General features: G+C 48.9%; 1 protein-coding gene across 6 annotated transcripts in view; it reads left to right on the top strand.

Annotated features, from left to right (window-relative positions):
* Nucleotides 1-17249, top strand: part of LOC148020394 (uncharacterized) — a 101471-nt gene that overhangs the window by 70734 nt on the left and 13488 nt on the right. For all 6 annotated transcript variants that reach the window (XM_087700691.1, XM_087700690.1, XM_087700694.1 and 3 more), the window contains one exon: nucleotides 7708-9001. In XM_087700691.1, the coding sequence (XP_087556817.1) occupies nucleotides 7708-9001 (1294 nt within the window). The remainder of the gene's footprint in view (nucleotides 1-7707; nucleotides 9002-17249) is intronic.

Here is a 17249-nt window from a genome sequence, read left to right as displayed (position 1 = left end):
GTTGAAATTCTCATCATCCTTCCATCTGAAGACAGATGGTCAGTCTGAGGAAGCAAATTCCACAGTGTTAGATCTTTTGAGGTGCTACGTTTCAGACCACAAGACAGAGTGGGAGAAGTACTTTCCCTTGGTTGAGTTTGCTTACAATAACACAATACATAGTTCTACGGGCAAAGCTCCATTTGAAGTGGTTGAGGGTGGCAAGGAGGTACCACCTATTCTGCAAACTAAGGATAAGATCTTTGAGGCTGATCATTATGTGGAAAACTTGGATGTAGCCTATGCAAAGATAAAATATGCACTTCAGAGATCGCAAGAAAAGCAAAAGAGGGCAGTTGATCGCCACAGATGTGCTTTGCAGTTTGCAGAGGGTGATCATGTATTGCTGCGTTTTGAAAAGGCAAGGCTGAAAAAGATGAAAGGAAGAGAAAGATTGTATCCGAAGTTGAGTATGAGATACTATGGGCCCTTCCAAGTATTAGAGAAGATCAACGATGCGGCATATCGGCTGAAATTACCTCCACATTGGCGGATACACAATGCCTTTCATGTTAGCTTGTTGAGGCCTTTTCATGGTGATGTGCCAAAGGATACGTCTGCTGAAATTCAGCCTGAGGTTGAGGAGCTAGATGAGATTTTGGTACTTGAGCAGATTTTGGCACATAAGGAAAGAAAGGTCAAAGGTAAAGTTTCTAGGAGATACTTGTGAAATTTCAAAATTATTCACCGATGAATGCCAAATGGATGGAAGAGGATGACTTGACAGACCATCCTCAGTTGTTGCAACTTTATCTAGATATCTTTCAGTTAGAGCCGACTTTAGTTCCGGCTCCGTTAGGTTCAGCAGAGCAAGGGTTTAGAGTATTGCTTGATGCTCAAGGAGGAGGTAGCGCTTCCCTTCCTCCAGTTATGGACAGCTCTCGTATGTAGTGGATTTGGGATGTATTCAGCATGCATCCAAGGTACTGTGTTGACAATATGTTTGCCATGAGATCACTACTTATTGTACTAGTCACTGTGAGATGTATGCAGATTAGTATGGGTTTCACCCGGTCATTGGAACTATACTTTTGCATCAGCTTATGATCAATTTAGCATGAATTTTGCCTCAATTTTGAGACAAAATTCTGATAAGTTTCAGGTTAGTTTTTGATCAGCTTGAGAACCGTTTATGGTCACTTTTTGGATCAGTTGTGCATTAGTTTTTGCACTGATTGTTGCTGGTCAGTTTTTGCAATGACTTTGTGATCAGTTTGGGGCCACATTTGCAGCAGTTTGTGATCAGTTCTCAAATTAGCAAGTGATCAGTTTATGATCAGATTATGCTCAGTTTTCAATGGTTTACATCTAGTTCCATGGACAACAACATATGTTATGACTCCATTGATGTTTTAGCCATCGTTTATGCTTGGTTATGCTATGCTATGGGTTGGTTTTGCCAAATGAGTTGAGCTCATGAGAAATGGACATGTCACATGATAATTGAGATTCTTTGCGAGTCTTATGCTATGTTATGTTGGCTGGTAATTTTCAGCATATGTTGGGCATAGAAATGGTTGAACAACAGTGCGCAATGTTGTGTTGACTATGATGCCCTATGGAAATTCCAGCATAGTACTTTACTTTGATGCATTTGGCAGTGCAATCAAGGACGATTGCAAGGATTTCTAGGGGGAGGATTGTCATGAGAACATGTATTTTTGAAACCTCACTTAACATGTGGATTAATTTTTGATCACATGATTAAGTAAATGTTGCACATGTGAGGTGCAATTGGGATTAAAGTAAATTTACGAGATTGAGATCCGAAGAAATTACGGGATGTCAAAGGAAAAAGTTGCTATAAGTTATGCCGCACAGGTACTTGGTGGTGTCTGGTGCCAGTTGTTGGCCTAGGTCATCCCTTTGGCCATAAGTGTCAGTTGAGAAAAGTGGTGTTTAATGGTACCTAATGTCAATCTGATGGTCAAAGATGGTGTAGAGACACTCGGGAATGGAAGTTGCCTAGCCAATTTAATTATTGGCCAATTAGATTATTTTTTAGGGCAGTGAAATAATTATTAGATTAATTTTCAGTATTTAAAGGCTGTAAATTAATATTTAATCATGGAAAATGCCAGAAAATGCATTTGGGAAGGCTGCCACTTGTCAAAAATGCCCATGCAAGACTAAAAAACGTCTTTAGAGGTTGGAGAGAACCATTTTTATAAATTCAGCTTGCAACAGAGAATGAGGGAAGGCTACTGGTCTAATTTGCAGCCATTGAAGGACCTTCTGAGGCTGGCAAGGGCAAGAGAAGACCAATAAATAGCAGGAGACAACATCCATAGTTTGTTGAGACAGGGCAAGAGCAGTAAATGACTGATTTTCTTCAATTCTTTGCATCTAGAAACTGTTGTGGTTAGGCAGCTTGCATTTGACTGATTTTCAGTCATTCTTCGCGACAAAACTCTGAATTTTCTCTCTCTACAGCTTTCCATTTCATCTCTTGCCATTTCACAGCCTTGCTCCGAAGATCTTAGCATTTGGACCCTTGGAGGCTGAGAAATTTCAGATTTCTCTACTGTAAACCCTAACCTGCAGCAACAGAAACTAGGGTTAACAACAGCCTCGGGAAGTGTGCTAGAAATTGGAAGCTCCAAGACTTGGATTCAACAGGATTGAAGCTGTTTTTAGCCTATTCAAGTGGAGGAACCAACAAATAATTGAATTTGGGGCATTTTTCATCTCCATCAAAGCGGGTGAAGGCCAATTGATTGCCTAAATTAAGGGGCAAATCAGACTAAGGACTTGTTGGTGATTTTGTACAGCAAGGGGAGTTGGAATACCGAAAGGGATCGGGAGAATCCCATTGTAAATCAACTTCTTCTTCAATAAAGCTAAAGAAATACCGGAAGAGGTGCCAATTTTGGGGTGAATTGGGTGTGCATTGTCCAAGATTAGTAGGTAAATTTGTTTTTTCAGATTTGCATTAACTGTTTGCTGCTGTAATTAAGTTGTAATCAGGGATTTACCACCCATCCTCAGGATGAAGGCTGGTTACAAAAGCTTGCAGTAAGGGGTCCTTCACTACCTCCCAATAAGTGGTGAAGAAGGCCTTAGAGAGGCCATCCTCTGCCGGGCATTTCCGCCTGTCCTGAGTGTGGAAAGCCTCCTCTAATTCCTTCTCTGCGAAGGGGTCTAGGAGGTAGCGTCCCATCTCCTTTGTGACGAGGGATGATATGTGATCCTAGACCTGCTGTCTACATCGTTGTCCTCTGGCTGAGGTTGTCTCTTGCTGGAAAAGGCGTCTGTAGTAGTCAGTGGCAATCTCCATCACCTCATCTAGGCTAGAGCGAATCCTCCCATCTGATCCCAAAGGCTGCGTATCTACTCTCCTAAGGTGCGGGGCTGATGTACTTGGAAAAATCCTTGTCCATCGTGTCTCCCTTTCGTGCCCAGTAGGCTTCTGAGGTATAGAATGAGAACTCCGAGCGCTTGTCCTCTAGGCCAAAGATGGCTGCTTGTGCGTGCACCTCTTGTGCCTCCTGTAGTAATCTTTGCGTGGCTGCTAGGTCCCGCTGGAGTGCTCTCTCCTCCTCCCAGCTCTGCTATCTGACCTGTAGGGCTGCCTCTTGGCAGATACTGCTCAACTTGGCTAGGACCTCTGCAGTCTCCTCTGCAATCCGGCCCCTCTTGCCCTACTCCCTAGTCCAAATCTGCTCAATCTATCTCTTCACCTCATCTCTCCTGTAGATCGAGTTAGGGATCCGACAGGATTGTGTGTCTAGGGAAGATGCTAAGGGATCAAGTATCGGGAGAAACGGATAGTGATCGGACAGAGTGGTACCAGCCAACTGTCGTATCTGGCCTCCGCGAGAGCATCCCCACTCTCCCACATAGAATGTATCCAACCGCTTCAGCAAGATTCCGCCTAGCCGCCTGTATCCCCTCGAGAAGTCCAATGATCTCTCCCTCCTGTGGAAAGCTGGGTCTCTCCAAGCATCGCGTGCTCCTACTGCCAGTAGGAAGACCTTCCATGCCTCCTGCTCCTTCCTAGCCATGCCTTGGTAATTTCTGCCTCTACCTTGCTGGTCCTGTAAGGCCTCTAGGTTGTTGAAGTCTCCTCAAACAATCCGGGAGTCCACCTCTGGGATGCTGTTGCAATCTCCACCTAGAATTGCTGCGTGCCTTGACCTTAGTAGGGGCATAGACATTGAGGACTCCAAGGCACGAGTCCCCAATATCCAATCTGATCCATAGAACCCTCCCTGCCACAATCGTCCCATGGTCCCGTACACAAGCGGTGAGGCTCGGGCCAAGAGGTTCGGGCCAATCGAGGTGCATACACCTCCACTCCTGCCGTGGGCACTAATAGAGTACTCCCAGTAAGTGTGTGAACTGCCTGGGAGTACCTTCTCTACCCGCTGGGCCTGGACGGGGGTGAGCTTGTGCTCCTGTAATAGTAAGATGTCGATCCGTTCGGCAAGGTCAGACTGCAGCTCCTGCCGAACAATCAACTTCCTGGAACCACGTGCTCCACTATAGTGGAGGTTGTTCACATTCCAAGATGCAAGATGTAAGCTTATAGGAAAACCTGTAACTGACCGAATAAGCATCTGTTTAGTCTGGAAGCTACTGATGAAGAAGAGGAGCTATGAGGCATGCGGACACGCTTTGCTGCTGGCCTGGACGGTAAACTCCATTTCCCCATGGTAGCCCTGGGGTGGACCATGGGGGTGATAGATGCGCCTGATGGTACCACCAAGGCATCTATTAGCCAGGCTGAGAGGTGGGAATCTGTGCACTGATAGAAACGGGCCGCTTGTGCCAGGGGCCACTCGATCACATCCATCGGAGCTCTCCACTGCGGGGGGGCTCGAAAGATAATGCTCAGATGTGGAACCTCAGCCCGAGCCCACCAGTTGATGACCATCATGCAACCTGACCACTACTGGGAAAAAAGTGACAGTTGTCCTTCTCACATCTCCACTGGGAGATGTGGTCTGCCACCTAGCTCTTCACCTCCTTCTCTATTTGAGTCATCGTCCAGTCTCCTGTATGGGAGATCTGAAGGAAGAAAGCGTAGTTTGGTCCATCCGGTGGTGCTAGTAGATGGACCTTGCCGCTCCTTGACTTGCGTACCTCAAAGATTCCCACTTCCAAGGGTAGTGGGAACTCTTCGCGCTCCGCAACTCTCAGGTAGGACCACGATCCACTGCAAAAAAAACTCGTGGTAGTAGTTGCGCCTGTCTCGGGAAGGTGTGACGGAACTGCTGCACATAGTTCTTTAGGTGCAGAAGGAAGCACAACTTCTTCCTCTCTTCCACCAAGTCAACCCACTTCAAGTGGGGGTGTGATTCCATCAGTCCAAACTTCTATTGTTAATCCGATTGTCGTCATGGCACAACCCATTACAATTCCTGCAGGGACGCCGGATCTGCCAGCTTTAGGAGTGCCTTTGCCCATTTTTAATGGGTTAGCCGAAGATGGGGGGGGCTAGACTGCCTGTGAGTGGAGGATGTCAGCGTATGGGGGCCCTCACCTCCTGTGGGGGGGGGGGGGCAGGGGGTCACCTGTACTGGGTGGGGGTCAGGGGGGGTGGTTGGCGGGGGTGATGGTGGGGAGGGGGAGGATCGAGAGATGGAGGGGTGGTCAGATGCACAAGGCGGATGTGGGGAGAGGGGGGGGGGGGGGGGACTCGGTAACTCTGCAGGGGGGGAGCTATGGGCTAGGGTCGGGGAGGGGGGAACCGTGGGGAGGGGAGGGTGTGAGGCCTCCGTGGGAGGTGGATGTGTAGGCCTGTGGTCCTGCTGGGTGGGGGGGCCCGCGTGGTGCTTTGCTGGGGGGGTGATGCTTGCCCTCTTGCATCCTTCTACCGTGGCTTTGTTGGAGGGGTTGATTGCAGCCCTCCCTGCCATCTCCCTCTCTGTCGTCTCTGGACCCATGTAAAGCTGTCCACATCCACCTATGGGCCTAATGGTGAAGCCGCCTTGGCTTCGAAGCGCATGCACTCTATTGCGTGATGCCCCAAATCATGGCAACGCAAGCATTGCCCTGGCTGCCCAGTCACAATAACCGGTTTCTTGAAAGAGTGTTTGCCTGCCTCGATCCCTAGAAACTGTGGTATATTCTTTGTCTCATTCACTGCCACTTGTACCTTTGGGACTCTTGCGGCTGTCACTCCGTTTGCGAAAGAGTCGGGAAGGACAGTGCCGAAGAGCCGTCCAAAGGCTTCCACTAACTGGTGATACTCTATCGCCAATTCAAGGAAGAGTAGGATGACCAGGTGTCTAAGGAATGTGTTGTGGAGCATGAATGCCTCCACTATGAAACCACTGTACCAGGGAACCATGTAGATGACCCCCTTCGTGGAAACATAGGGTGAACTGGCCAGTAGTTCACGGGCTGCATCTGCCGAGGTGACTCGTACCATGAAGATCCCTTGACCCATTAGAACCGCCTCCACGATCTGCGCTATGCCGATGCTTAGGGTGGAGTGAAGCCAATCCCGAAGCTGGGCCCTGAATGGGTAGTGTCCTACTAGCTGACCAAAGATCGATGTTTCCTTTAGCTCCAACTTTGTGGCACGGACTGCTAAGAGTTGTTCCTCAGAGAGGACGATGCGCAAGGTGTTTGACTGGGGGGCACTTGTAGAATGCAGCGGTGTCTAACTAGAGGTTTCCATTGCGCATCCCTGTTGAGAACCTACCAGTCACGTTGCTTTGCTATGAGTGGAGGGAAAGTTGTTGTAGAGGGAGGGAGCAATTGTGGGGGGGGGCGGGGGGGGTGCGGGTGGTGGGTTTGCCAGACGGGGTCCGGGGGCTGTAGGGTGGGGGAGGCAGCGGCAGTGCGCGGGGGGGGGGGGGGGGAGTTTTGGGCCGCAGGCAATGGAGACAAAGCCACAGGTGGGGGCGACAGGGTGGGGGCTGACGGGCTGTGTGCGGGGGCACAGGCGGGTTTGGGGGGGGGGGGGACCCATGGATGGGCCACAGGCGACGGCCAAGGACACAGGTGGGGCAGGCGTGAAGGGTCAGCCGGGGGCGGGAGAGCAGGCGCACATGACGGGCAGGGAGCGATTTTCCAGTACCCAGGGCAACCCTAAAAACATTTACATAGGAGAATTCGAAACTACTTTAGCATTGTAGTGTAGGAACTTGTATGGAGAACCTTTTCCAAGAAACATGTATCCTCTGCCCCAAGTATTGATTGGACATTGGCCTCAAGTGATGATTGAAGAGAAGAGGTTGCCCTATCTTCTCTTCAACCATGGGTGGAGCTAACTGGTGAAGACCAAAGGATATTGATCTCTAGGCTCAAATTATGGCAGCTATGGATTGCAGCTTGAATGCCCTTCCAAGATCCTTGGCCTTGATCTACCGGAATATTTAGTGTATTCTAGGCTGCTATGGTCCTCCAAGAGCCTATTTTTTGGACTTAGTAACTTATAATTAAAAAAATATTTTGGAGTAGTATTTTTTGTTGTGAAAGTCCCTTACAAAGCTATTTTTGTACTTTGCCTCGGGATATTTTATTCTGATGGGATTTGTTGAGAGGATTGTTCTTTTCTCTGAAAAAGTATATTTTGTAGTGTACTTTTCAAGATTAAGTCCGAAAATCAAGTAGATGAATTTTGGTGTTTGTTAAAAATAAATAAATCAAGCAGATGAATTTCGTGTTCACTAAAAAGAGAAGCACCAACTTTACTTTAGTGTCTAAATGTTACAGCAATGCAGGCGTAAAAGATACTTCTGAGATTCCAGCAGGTTTTATAGAGAATGTTTTGCAAGAGCGCCTGCAGAATGAAATGGCCACATCCCTTCTTATTGCAGAAATTACTGACTTGAAATCACGTTTGGAGGATTGCAAAAAGAAACCAAAGGAGACTGAAGGTGTATCTGATCTGAGTGCCCCTTTGAATGAGACGGAGGAATTAGATTGGTTGAATAATTTGAACCAAGCTTTATGCACTTCCAATGAAAGACTACAGACAAAAGAAACAAAAGACAGAACAGGTAGTAAATGTGCCAAAGATCCAGATGCAGAAGAAAGTATAGATGACTTCTTTTCCAGCAGCCCCTTGAAGCAGAATGAATCTGTTGAGGACTGCAGGCAACAGACTTTGGAAATATTAGAATCAAATCAAGCATGTATAGAAGAAGATGATGTTGATTCTTTTAAGCAACAGCAAAATTTTGAAGACATCCAAGTTGCATGCAAAGTAGGAAAGACAAAGAGTAGTGAGACAAATGGTCAGAGTGCAGTCTGTTCACAAGGTAGAAACACCCACAAGAAGGCTTTAGCCTGGGAAATAGTATGGAGAGCTGAGCCAAAAGGTTACTTGTTTCAAAAACAGAGTCGGATGCAAAGTACCAATAGTGAAAGCATGGATCTGCATGCTTTATCTGCAAAACCTGCTCACATGCCTGAGGGTGCTCTGTTTGCCAATAGAATGCTGAATGAGACATATTTTCAAAAACCCATCCATGAACAGGGAGACCAAATTTATCAAGATGATATTCCTGTTCTTCACAACAAAGTGTTGGATATGAAGCCACCTCCTAAAGCTCCGTTAGGATCTAATGAGGGATGCAAGTCTTCCTATAAGCCATTCAGAAGAAAGGATAACTTTGTTGAGGCTCCATATAGACTGAGGCCTTTATGTATGCAGGCAGCTTCAGATCAGTTTCATCCACAGACGTGCCATAATTCAAAACAGCGCCATAAATTGCCATTGTCAAGTTGCTGCAAAGAGAGAATGGGTATTTGGTTATTGAGAAATAAAACTAAAGATCATTGTAAGCTGTTTGGTCTCTCAGATGAGGAGAAATCCCTTCTTGCCTCAATAGAAAGACTTGATGTAAAGCTAGCAACTATCTTTGCAAAGAACCCTGAAAGCAGTCGAATGTCATCAATTTCAGAAGGGCATCTGTCAACAAAGTCAGCTCCTCCAATAATAAAACAGAATCTGGGGTGCCACTCATTGTCAATGAATGTGAATATGTTACCCTTGAGACCTTCGGTACTACTCTTCGCAGAGACTTAGCATCTTGAATGTGGGTGGAGTTTTTCAAACAGTTCTTTGCATATCCCTAATTGAAATCTTAAACATACATTTTCCATATTGAAGAAAAGCTTGGAGTTGTAGTAACGGTTGCAGTGGATGGATTGAACAATCCATGCCAAATGCAGATGGCGTATGTGGCAGTGCCTGGACTCTTTGCAGGTGTGGGCAGGCTGATGGGCCTTACAAAAAAGTCCCCAAAAGGGGCTTCCCATCAAGCTAGTGGCCTACAAGTGGCACACACCTAGGGTACAGACCTGTGTAAGGGCTGGCTATATCCTGCTCTAGAAGAGCATCAAACTGTGAAGATTTAGATGTTAAATATAGCATGCGATAGTGCTTTGTCATAAACAGTCAATGCAGGCTGCTGCGATTGCTAGTACATTGTGTGACAATGTCTGTGATTGCATCATTTAGATGTTCTGGCTTAAAGTGTGAGCAAGAATACATCCTTTTTTTTCCAGGAAAAGAATAGTCTATTAAAAGACAACTCAGCAATAATCATCACTAAGGTAGATACAGTGCACAAATATGAAATGAGAACAACTCCCTAAATATTAGCTCAAGGGGGAGGTGTATAATACAAGGCTAATGAAGCCAATCATATGGGTTGCCCCTAAGTGGAAAATGGGCCAGACTCGTGTAATGTGGCTTCATGCCCCTAAGTGGAAAAGGGGCTGGACTGCCAGGTATGTAAGGCCTTGTGCCTCCTGCTCATGTGCCGTTGTGCTGAGTCACCTTGTAATATTTCCTAGAGGGTATGAATCCTCTGTCTTTATACATGTGAGAGTAGGTATGTCCTGCTGCACCCCTATCAGGCTGTGTACTGTGCACAACAAACAAGTGTCAATGCCACCAAGACAATAATAAATATTTTTTTTTTCCTTATAGAAGTACATTCTTGAAGGTCAAATGGTTTCCATTCACTTTAGTGCCATGCCAATATATTCACCTCTAATTGCTTGTGGGACGATTTTCCCAATGTAGCACCAACTTTCGCAAGTACACTATCCAAAGTAATGAATAAATGATCATGTGCTTTTATACAAGTACTTTACAACCCACAAGAATGCATTATGTGTACAATGTTTGTGGCTTGTAGTAGATGTTAGAAGATAGGCATAGAAACCCACTGTAAGCAAGGGAGTATAAGGGGAGATGAGTGTGAATAGCCCTAGGGGCAGGGGAAACCCTAACCCTAGCTAGCAAAGGGCTATATAAACAGCCTATGGGTCACTATCATTTGTGAGAGAGTGTACCCAAGTTGTACTCTAAGCAACTTAGTAAGCAAGATTTCATTCTTGTACTTTGAGCTCTTCTCTCCCTCCTGTGCACACATTCTACTACTGCAAACTCTGATTCTCAACATGGTATCAGAGCCATCTCTGATCTCCTCAGCTTCCCTCAGCATCAGTTATCACTAAGTGCACATGAGCTGTCATTTTCTTCATCCTATCCTTCTTTCCTCCATAGCTGCCTGCAACCTACCTCCATTGGAGGACTTGAGGAGGACAAAGGAGGCCATATTAGCCTGAGCTTTCTTCTAGAGATCTTTTCCCCACATCAGGGCACAGCTCTTCGTCAGCTCAAACACTGACATTGTCCACGTGTGAGGCCAGCATTGTCAAGATCCCAGAAACGGCGCAGTTTCTGACAGCGTGGCGTCTCCTGACCTGGCGCGGGCAGCAGGCGGCACAATCTCAGCCACCACCATAGGGGTTTGATAGCCCCCCAAGTGGGCTATCCTCAGCTATGAGGGCTCTGAGAAATTCTTCCTCTGCTGGCTGCCACAAGCCAAACCCTAACTGTGTTTTTTTGGGCAGCCATAGCCAACAAGCTCCAAGCTTGACATTTTGGCATTTTTACACTTTGAGCTTCATTAACAGTGATTCTAATCACTGAAGCAGAGTCTCTGAATCCTATTCCAGAGTCTAAAGCTCTCGGGCATGCTCAATGGACATCACTAAGCATCGGGAAGCCGACTTCCAACCGGGTTCCATTCAAGCACTTCACTAAGCTTGACAATAGTGCTCTTTTAACACTAATCATAAATCATCAGGTTAATAGCTTGCTGGGCATTCACTAAAACCCAGTGAGTTTTTTATTCCTCTTCATATATTGTTGTAAGGTTATGTGTAAAATTAACACATAGACCATTATGCACAAGAAGTGTATTGCATACCGTAAGTGACATTGTCTCAAGTACATTGGTCAGTGAAATCAATAGCATGAGTGTCATCATACTCTCCTCGGAATCATCAGCAACAAGCATCTGTCCTCAAATTCGAAAGTTTGATGGTAAGGATTTCCATCCATGTGGCAGGTACTTATAAAATATAAAATGATGGAGAGAGGTTATTGGCCTCTTATTCAAGGAAGTAGAGTTGTAAACTCTGCAAATATGATTGATATAGAAGATGACCAACGTGCTCAAGCAATCATAATGCTACACTTAGATGAATCCCTGATTCATCATGTTGATCAACTAAACACTGCTAAAGAAAAATGGGATGAGCTTGAAAAGCTTTATGGAGCCACTGGCAAGAATACTAAAATCTTCCTTAAAATTGAATTCTTTAGCTTGGAATATCGTTCAGGAGAAGATTTGGGAAAATTCATTTCTCATATGAAGGGACTTATGGCACAACTTGCTTCTGTACAAGCTCCAATACTTGAAGAAGATGCTATTGCTATTCTCCTAAAAGCTGTAAAACAGGTGTTTCCTACTCTTGTAACCACTCTCACCAACATTCCAGATCCTACTTTGGCAAGTACCATTCAATCCTGTTTGGATGAAGAAAAGAGGAACCACAAAGAAAGCATCAACAGTCAGGCAACTTCAAATTCCCGTGAACAAGTATTGGTTCATACAGTTCTCACTAAATGTTCTTTCTGTAAGAAAAAAGGACATCTTGTAAACAACTGCTGGAAGAAGTATCCCGAGAAGATGAAATGTAACAAATGTAAGAAGACAGGGCATATAACAAGTAAATGCCCCAACACTCTTGAAATACCCAAAGAATTGGTGGCCAACTATGTCTCCAATTCATCTGAAGATCGATTGTTTTGACTATTTAAATCATCTACCTCAAACAACCTTGTAAGCCTGATTTATAAAGGCATCCCAAAAAGGGGGGGAATCTCTTACATGTCTTGTAATCCAATGCCACCCTGGCATTGAGGGCGGGTGTTAGAAGATAGGCATAGAAACCCACTGTAAGCAAGGGAGTATAAGGGGAGATGAGTGTGAATAGCCCTAGGGGCAGGGGAAACCCTAACCCTAGCTGGCAAAGGGCTATATAAACAGCCTATGGGTCACTATCATTTGTGAGAGAGTGTACCCAAGTTGTACTCTAAGTAACTTAGTAAGCAAGATTTCATTCTTGTACTTTGAGCTCTTCTCTCCCTCTTGTGCACACATTCTACTGCTGCAAACTCTGATTCTCAACAGTAGAGGCCATGAGCTCCTTCTTGAGAGACAGATCCATGAGTATCAGAGGCCTCAAGTTACCCATGCTTGAGTTTGAGAAGCTTCTTGATATGGAATTTGCTGATGATAGAGCAATTAATTTAGACTAGGAAGAGAGTAACTTTAGGGCCTTTCTATTGGCCATGGAGTTATTTTATAGAGCAGTAGGTGCCTCAATTAGCTGGCACAAGTCCTATGGTTTCTAGGTATGTGACACTAGGCAGCTGGAATGGTGGGCTGTGGCCCCATGAGGTTTTCACATGGGTTTCCGATGAAACCATTGTGAGATATCTTGCATGCCATGTGGGGATCGACATCCCCTTGAAGCAATTCGTGCCACGAATGATCAGCTCCCTGCCGTCGTGCTGCTGCCAGCCATCGCACCTCCAACCCCCCTCCTGCTGCGCCATCGTGCCTTCCCCCCTTCCTGGCCGCCATTGCGTCCCCCCCTCTCCTACCCACCATTGCGCCTCCTCCCTTAGCCTGGCCACCATCACGCCTTCCCCCCTCCCTCCGTCATGATGCGCCCATCTCCCCCCCTAATGCACTTCCAACACCCCTTCCCCCCCCCCCCCCAAACATGCTGCCCTTGCCTCCCTCGCCCTGCGGCCCTGTCTAGCAAGCCCCCCACCCGCGTATTGTCAGGAGGGAGCCAGCCATCCGTGGAGTCCACAGCACCTTCCCCACCCCGCATCCCCCCTTGTTGCTCCCTACATTTGTAGAGCAACACTTCCCCCTCCGGCATTACAGCAAAGTGATTGGTAGGTTCTCAGCAAGGATGTGCAATGGAAACCTCTGGTCAGACGTTGGTGCATTTTGCGAGTGCACCCCAGTCAAACACCTTGCGTGTCGTCCTCTCTCAGGAACAACTCTTAGCCATCCGTGCCATAGAGTTGGAGCTAAAAGAAACAATGATCTTTGGTCAGGTTGTAGGACACTCCCCATCTAGGGCCTAGCTTCAGGATTGGCTTCACTCCACGCTGCGTATTGGCACAGCGCAGATCATGGAGGCAATTCTCATTGGTCAAGGGATATTCATGGTACGACTCACCTCGGCAAATGCAGCCCGTGAGCTACTGGCCAGCTCACCCTATGCTTCCACGAAGGGGTCATCTACATGGTTTCCTGGTACAGTGGCTTCACAGTGGAGGCATTTGTGCTCCACAAGAGATTCCTTAGACATCCGGTCAGCCTACTCTTCCTCAAACTGGCGATAGAGTACCGCCAGTTAGTGGTCGTCTTTGGATGGCTTTTCGGCATTCTCCTTTCCACCTCTTTCGCGGACGCAGTGACAGCCGCAAGAGTCCCAAAGGTATGAGTGGCAGTGAAAGAAACAAAGAATATACCACAGTTTCTAGAGATTGAGGCAGGTAGACACTCTTTCAGGCAGCAGGTTGTTATGATTGGGAAGCCAGAGCAGTGCTTCCGTTGCCTTGACTTTGGGCATTAGGCAGCAGATTGCATGTGCTTCGGAGCCAAGATGGCTCCGCCAATAGGCCCACAGGTGGACACTGACGACTTTACACGGGTCCAAAGACGATAGAGAGGAAGACGGTAGGGGGGGCCACAGTTAGCCCCTCAAACATAGCCACGACAATAGGGAGCGGGAGGGTGAGCGTCGCCCCCTGGTAGAGCACCACGCAGCCCCCCCCTCTTGGTTCTACCCGACAGGACCACAGGCCTCCACAGCCACCTCACCTGATGGCCTACATCTCCCCCCCGCACATCCGCCTTGTGCTTCCAACCACCCCACCATCCCTTGATCCTCCCCTTCCCCATCTCTCCTGCCGATCAATACCCCTGATTTCCACCCAGTACAGGTGTCTTCCCCTCCCCCCCTCTCCCATAGGAGGTGAGGAGCCCCATACGTCGATATCCTCCACTCACCAGCAGTCTAGCCTCCCCCTCCTCACACAACCACCAGCTCATCCATCCATACCGCTCGTCACACTTTCTCGAGACAGGTGCAACTGCTACCATAGGAGTTTTTTTGTAGTGGACCATGGTCTTGGAGGGAGAGGTCGTTGGACTTCTCTTCGGGATATAGGTAGCTATGTGGAAGTCTGCTGGAGTGGCTGGACAGGTTTTATGTGGGAGAGTGGGGATGCTCTCGCGGAGGTGAGGTAGGGCAGTTGGCTAGCACCACTTTTTCCAATCATTGCTCGGTTCTCCTGACACTTGATGCCCCAGTCTCTGTCCTAGACACACGATCCTGTTGGATCCCTGACTGGATCTACATGAGGGAGGAGGTGAAGAGATAGATTGAGTGGATCTGGACTAGGGAGTGGGGCAGGAGAGACCGGATTGCAGAGAAGGTTGTAGAGGTCCTAGCCGAGCCGAGTAGTATCTGCTAGGAGGCAGCCCTACAGGCTAGGTAGCAAAGCTGGGAGGAGGGAAGAGCACTCCGGCGGGACCTAGCAGCCATGCAGAGATTACTACAGGAGGCACCAGGGGATCCCATCCTTCATGCACAGGAGGTGTGAGCACGAGCTGCCCTCGCTGGCCTAGAGGACAGGTGCTCGGAGTTCTCATTCCGCACCTCAGCAACCTTTTGGGCATGGAAGGGGAACACGATGTGCAGGGAGTTTTTCCAGGTGCATCAATCCCACACCTCAAGAGAGCAGATGCCAAATACATAGCATTCGGGATCAGTATGGGAGGATTCACTCTAGCCCAGATGAGGTGATGGAGATTGCCACAGACTACTACAGACGCCTCTTCGAGTAGGAGATAGCCTCAGCCAGAGAACAACGATGTAGACAGCAAGTCTGGGATCACATCCCATCCCTTGTCATAGAGGAGATGGGACGCTCCCTCCTAGTTTCCTTCACAGAGAAGGAGCTAGAGGAGGCTTTCCATACACAGGATGGATAGAAATGCTCGGGAGAGAATGGCCTTTCTAAGGCTCTCTTAACTACGTATTAGGAGGTAGAAAAGTAAAGTAGGAAGCTCAGCCCGTCACGTCGCGCTGCTATCCCCCCGCCCTGACTACGCATGCCCGTCCGTCTGCTCGCGCCATCCGACTGATTGCCCGCTGTCCGAGTGATCGCCCAGCCCAGACTGATCGCCCCCCCGCCCCGACTGATCGTGGCCGTCCGACTCTTCGCCCCCCATACTGGTCATGCCTCCCCGCACTGTTCGCGCGCCCCCGGCCCAACGTTTTGCAACAGCCGCCGTCCACCGCTTCCCCCTCCTGTCTGGTTGTTTTCCCCCTGCTTGGCTGTTTTCCCCCCCCTCCCCCCCCCCCCCCCCCTCGAGTGCTGCCTTGACGGGAGGCCTGGCGCTCTTTCAGGCCGCAACACCACCGCCATTGAAAAAAGAAACACCCCCCCCCCCCCCCCCCTCGAGTGCTGCCTTGATGGGAGGCCTGGTGCGCTATCAGGCCGCAACACCACCGCCATTGAAAACAGAACCCCCCTCTCCCCCCCCCAAATTTTTTCCTCCTCCAGTTGCTCCCCCCCCCTGCAGCAACTCCCCATTCAGCAGCACAGCAGCGCGATAGGTAGGTTCTCCCAGAAGGGACGCGCAATGGAAACCTTTGGTCAGACGCCGGCGCACTCACCGAGTACCCCCCAGTCGAACACCTTGCGCGTAGTCCTCTCTGAGGAGCAGCTCTTAGCCATCTGAGCTAAGGAGCTGGAGCTTATGGAAACAACAATTTATGGTCAGGTAGTAGGACATTCCCCAGCCAGGGCCCAGCTTCGGGACTGGCTAACCTCCACGCTGAGCATCGGCACAGCGCAGATCATGGAGGCGGTCCTATTGGGCCAAGGGATCTTCATGGTCTGCCTCAGTTCGGTAGACGCAGCTTGCGAGCTACTCGCCAGCTCACCATATGCATCCACGAAGGGATACATGGTCCCTTGGTACAATGGCTTCACTGTGGAGGCGTTTGCACTCCACAACAGGTTTCTTCGGCACCCAGTCACCCTTCTCTTCCCCGGCCTGGCGATTGAGTACCGCCAGTTGGTGGAAGACTTTGGGAGGCTCTTCGGCACTGTCCTTCCCGCGTCCTTCGCAGATGCAATGACAGCGGTAGGGGTCCCAAAGGTACGGGTGGCAATGAAGGAGGTCAAGAATATCCCACAGTTTCTAGAGATTGAGGCAGGTGGGCATTCCTTTAGGCAGCAGGTCATTGTGACCGGGCAACCAGGGCAGTGCTTGCGCTGCCATGACTTTGGGCATCAGGCAGCAGTTTGTACACGGTTTGGAGCCAAGGCGGCTCCGCCCACAGGTCCACAGGTGGACGCTGACGGGTTCACAAGGGTCCAGAGGCGACAGAGAGGGAGACGGCAAGGGGGGGCGCAGCCAGCCCCTCAGGCCCCATCACCCCCCTGATCGCACCCAGGTCAGGTGAGCCTCCCCAGACCCCTACCGAGCACCCCCCCATCACCCCCCCTACCGAGCACCCCCCCTGATCGCACCCAGGTCAGGTGAGCCCCCCCAGACCCACCCCCCCTCCTCCCACAGGAGGTGATGAGCGACACACACCCACCTCCTCTACACACCAGCAGTCCCCCCTCGTCCACACAACCACCAGCTCATTTGCCCTTGCCACCCGCCATACTTTCCCGACACAGGCACAGCTGTTGCCACAAGAGTTTTTCCGCAGTGGCCCATGGTCCTACCTGCAAGTTGCAGAGCGCGGAGAGTTCCCACTACCTCTAGAGGTGGGGATCTTCGTGGTTCGTAAGTCAAGGAGGGGCAAGGTCCACCTACTAGCACCACCGGATGGAC

This window comes from Lygodium microphyllum, chromosome 19, assembly GCF_053477565.2.
Source record: "Lygodium microphyllum isolate KBCC chromosome 19, Lygodium_microphyllum_v1.1.10, whole genome shotgun sequence".
NCBI lineage: Eukaryota > Viridiplantae > Streptophyta > Polypodiopsida > Schizaeales > Lygodiaceae > Lygodium > Lygodium microphyllum.
Note: the sequence above shows the minus strand (reverse complement) of the source record. Positions and strands in the feature narration are given on the sequence as shown.